The following is a 4,768-nucleotide window of genomic DNA, read 5'->3' as shown; positions in this document are numbered from 1 at the left end:
TACACAAAATCAAGGATAAAAGTTTAATATAATGATATCTGAGAGATAAATAGAGCCTTAAACTAAGAAGCAAAAGATTCTATATATTTGCTTTAGGAAAATTTATAATGTTACTTAAAAGTGAATTCTATCTGTATGTAGGTTTTTCTTGGTTATCAGAATTACCATCCTCTTCTTGGCCACTTCACATTTGAGGTTGCTAGCCAGGGAAGGTTCTCTTTAGTATAGAGGCTCCTTGACTTACAGTGGAGCTACATCCAGATAAAACCATCATAACTTGAAAACGCCCTAAGTCGAAAATGCATTTAACATGCTTAACCTACTGAATAGCTTAGCCTTGCCTACCTTACACATGCTCAGTAACTTAAAGTAGCATACAGTTGAGCAAAATCATCTGGTAACACAGTGCACTGTAGAGTACCGGTTGTTTACCCTCAAAATTTCATGGCCACATGAGAGCTGGGTTCACTGCCACTGCCCAGCATCACATGAGAGCATTATACTCCATACCTGTAGCCTGGGAGAAAATCAAAATTCAAACTTTGAAGTACAGTTTCCACTGAATACTTACAGCTTTTGCACCTATATAAAGGTAAAAAAAAAAAAAAAAAAGCTAAGTCTGAGACTGTCTGTATTAGTGTATGTAAAGTTCACTTAAAAGATAAATATTTCCTATGATGAAGAATAACAAAACATTCTATCATGTATATTTTGGGGTTTTCCAACATTGTTCTGGATGGTACATGTCGTTGCTGCTTTCCTGTAAAATTGATAGTCAAGATTTGCTTCTACAGACAAGGGAATTTAAACTATTTTCTTTTCTTTTTTTTTTTTTTTGGAGACAGTCTCTCTGTGTTGCCCAGGCTGGAGTGCAGTGGCTGGCTGATCTCGGCTCACTGCTACCTCTCCCTCCTGGGTCCTGGTTCAAGCAATTCTCCTGCCTCAGCCTCCCAAGTAACTGGGATTACAGTCACACGCCACCATGCCCAGCTAATTTTTGTATTTTTAGCAGAGACGGGGTTTCACCATGTTGGCCAGGCTGGTCTTGAACTCCTGACCTGGTGATCCACCTAACTCGGCCTCCCAAAGTGCTGGGATTACAGGCATGAGCCACCGTGCCCGGCCTAATTTAAACTATTTTCTATCATTATTTCTGTATATTATAATCTGAAGTTTTAGCATGTATTTATGAGTTTATAACTTAAAATATTGAAATATTTCCAGGAAATCTTTGGAAAGAGAAGACTTTGAAAAAATAATTGCAGAGCAAGCAGTTGCAGCAGGTAATAGAATTGTTTATGTAATTAGAAAGTATGCCATATACCTGTAGAACCCACATTTTCTCTAGAAATATTCATATTTATTTGTTGGTGACTCCCAGTATGAAGTGTTCAATATTATGTATTCTGTTAATGTAAAGAGTAACAATTTTTGATACTATATGTTTTTGTTGGACCTAAAACATTTTCTCTGTTTATGTTTACTTGCTGAAGAGTAGATAAGGCTAGATGGGAAGCTGACTCACAGACATTCACAGGCTTTGATCTTGAATCTAACTAAGTGTTCTTCATTTATGCATGAAAAATTCTACTCAACAAAGTAAAATAAAGAATGCTTTTAAAGGTTAGGAGCAGTCATGGGAAAAAAGTTAACAGTGTTCTCACATTAATCATTAGTTTGAGAGAAAAATCAGATGTGTGACTTTGTCTTGCTGTCCTTTCCAAAGTTTCAGTACATGAACCATGAGGTTGCGTCTTTCTAAAAGTATGATATTGATAATAATAATAATGATAATAATAATAATGACTAACTTATATCGAGCCCCTCCTATTCTGAACACAAGCCCCACACTTCACAACAGTGCTATGAAGAGGGCTCTATTCTTTTTCCCACACTACAGATAAGAAAAAATGTGGTACTCAGAGTGTAAAGATTAAAGGAGATTATAGAAAGGGAAGATCGTACAGAACACCCTTGACATAACTAACTCCATCTTTAAAAAAGACTCCATTTTGTATTTCCTAGGGCATTTTGCCAACAAAAATAACATGTTTTATTTAATAAACAAATTTTAAATAGTGAAAACTACATACAACCAGATAAAAACACACTTTTTCACTATCAGTTCTCACCAGAGGACTCTGCAACTATAAAAAATTAAACCTTCAACAACTCAAAACGGTCATCCTAACTGACACCTTCTTACATTCACTCATGATAAAAACTTGACATCTGCCACCGAAGGCTCTGCCACCTCAGAGTCTTTCTTATAAGACCAACAGATGGCCTGACTGAAACCAAGACTCCTTTTGTCTTCTTCACTATACCCACCCTCGTTTGTTAATTCTTTCTCCTATCTCTTTTTTCTTTCTATGTTAAATGTTACTTTGTTACAAAATATTTAACCTATAACATTTCTATTTTCTATATTAATTAAGCATACTATTATGTATCACTTAAAATACTAACTGACTTGTGGAGTGACTTGAGCCTGTGTGCCTGTAGCTCTAAGAAATGAGTAAACAAAAAGTCCCCAAAAAATTGCCGCTTGGCAAGGCATGGTGGTTGACGCCTGTAATCCCCACAGTTTAGGAGGCCGAGGTGGGCAGATCACCTGAGGTCAGGAGTTCGAGACCAATCTGACCAACATGGCAAAAACCCGTCTCTACTAAAAATACAAAAATTAGCCAGGCATGGTCGTGTGCACCTGTAGTCCCAGCTACTCTGGAAGCTGAGGCATGAGAATCACCTAAACCTGGGAGGCAGAGGTTGCAGTGAGCTGAGATCGCACCACTACACTCCAGCCTGGGCAACACAGCAAGACTCTGTCTCAAAAAAAAAAAAAAAATTGCCTCCTTAAAAACTTCATGGATCTCATGGCTTTTATGATAAAAAGTAATATTAATAAAAGCCTAACATTGTAAAAAGACACAGACATACAGAGGCTTATTTCTAACTTCATAGCACTCATGAAAATGCTATAGAAAGTAAATTACATATTCCAAGCAGACACTCTTTCTACTAACACTAAAAAACAAGAATGCTATTTTACTCAGGAAAAAAAATGCTTTGTAATCATTTCTAGACAAAATTGAGTTTCATGACCAGTGATTTTAAATTAACTTCAGTGTCTGACCCTTTCGCTGCTGGAAACCCTGAGAGAGGAAGACCCTCTTCATGAGGATGGATTGCTTTTGTTTTTAACAGAAAGATTGGAGGAATTTTGCCAAAATGTACTTAATACTGGAATTCAAATTGATCTTTTATAGTTAGGTTTCAGAGAGATAAAAATTTGTGTATTATATTCAAGTGATTATTCTTTTTCAATGAATTAATTTGGGATATTTCTTCAGTTACTAGAATTTTAGAAGCTAACCTAGGTAGATAATTTGGATATAGGGGTTTCATTTTAATCAGCAAATAGCACTAGTTGAAAATAGGAATAATGGCACAGCTTTACCAAAGTGGCGTATTTGATATGGCAGAACATGTATTATGTGATTTCAGGAGTTCCAGTGGAGGTTATCAAAGAATCTCTTGGTGAAGAGCTTTTTAAAATATGTTACGAGGAAGATGAAAACATCCTTGGGGTGGTTGGAGGCACTCTCAAAGATTTTTTAAACAGCTTCAGTACCCTTCTGAAACAGAGCAGCCATTGCCAAGAAGCAGGAAAAAGGGGCAGACTTGAGGACGCCTCAATTCTATGCCTGGATAAGGAGGATGATTTTCTACATGTTTACTACTTCTTCCCTAAGAGAACCACCTCCCTGATTCTTCCTGGCATCATAAAGGCAGCTGCTCACGTATTATATGAAACCGAAGTGGAAGTGTCGTTAATGCCTCCCTGCTTCCATAATGATTGCAGCGAGTTTGTGAATCAGCCCTATTTGTTGTACTCCGTTCACGTGAAAAGCACCAGGCCATCCCTGTCCCCCAGCAAACCCCAGTCCTCGCTGGTGATTCCCACATCGCTCTTCTGCAAGACATTTCCATTCCATTTCATGTTTGACAAAGATATGACAATTCTGCAATTTGGCAATGGCATCAGAAGGCTGATGAACAGGAGAGACTTTCAAGGAAAGCCTAATTTTGAAGAATACTTTGAAATTCTGACTCCAAAAATCAACCAGACGTTTAGCGGGATCATGACTATGTTGAATATGCAGTTTGTTGTACGGGTGAGGAGATGGGACAACTCGGTGAAGAAATCTTCAAGGGTAAGGAAAACGTAATATTATCTGGAATATGAAAGCTATTTCATATTTAAGAGCAAGAAACAAAAGCGTAAAGATATATGCATCACTTCAAATGTTTTGATAAAACATATTTAAAACAATGGCAAAAGAATTGCAAAGCTGTAATAAACTTAAACAAAATTCTTTCTGCATTTGTTTGCTTACTCAATTCATTATTCCAAAAAAATTTATTGAATGCAGTCCGCCTTTTAATATCTTTATGGAATGTTTTATAATGAAATTTGATAAACGTTTTTATAAAAATATGTTTTCAATTATCTAGCTGACTTAGGTTGAATAATAAGAGGTATTGTTTTACAACAAACAAGTCACTTGTTTCTTGTAGGAGGCAACTAAATGGATTTTTACTCAACATTTAATAGACATAAAAAATAATTTATTTGATTAATTGTTACCAAATGTGGAGGTTAAAATCTGTCATCTCGGCCGGGCGCGGTGGCTCAAGCCTGTAATCCCAGCACTTTGGGAGGCCGAGACGGGCGGATCACGAGGTCAGGAGATCGAGACCATAC

At 36.8% G+C, this 4,768-nt stretch overlaps 1 protein-coding gene across 6 annotated transcripts in view; it reads left to right on the top strand.

Annotated features, from left to right (window-relative positions):
* GUCY1A3 (guanylate cyclase 1, soluble, alpha 3) overlaps positions 1-4,768 on the top strand; it is a 69,352-nt gene that overhangs the window by 42,480 nt on the left and 22,104 nt on the right. For 5 of the 6 annotated variants that reach the window (XM_011959738.1, XM_011959741.1, XM_011959742.1 and 2 more), the window contains 2 exons: positions 1,225-1,283; positions 3,508-4,217. In XM_011959738.1, the coding sequence (XP_011815128.1) occupies positions 1,225-1,283; positions 3,508-4,217 (769 nt within the window). The remainder of the gene's footprint in view (positions 1-1,224; positions 1,284-3,507; positions 4,218-4,768) is intronic. The other variant, XM_011959743.1, reaches the window with a different exon arrangement.

This window comes from Colobus angolensis, unplaced genomic scaffold (assembly GCF_000951035.1).
Source record: "Colobus angolensis palliatus isolate OR3802 unplaced genomic scaffold, Cang.pa_1.0 Scaffold5, whole genome shotgun sequence".
In the NCBI taxonomy this organism is placed as follows: Eukaryota; Metazoa; Chordata; class Mammalia; order Primates; family Cercopithecidae; genus Colobus; species Colobus angolensis.
Note: the sequence above shows the minus strand (reverse complement) of the source record. Positions and strands in the feature narration are given on the sequence as shown.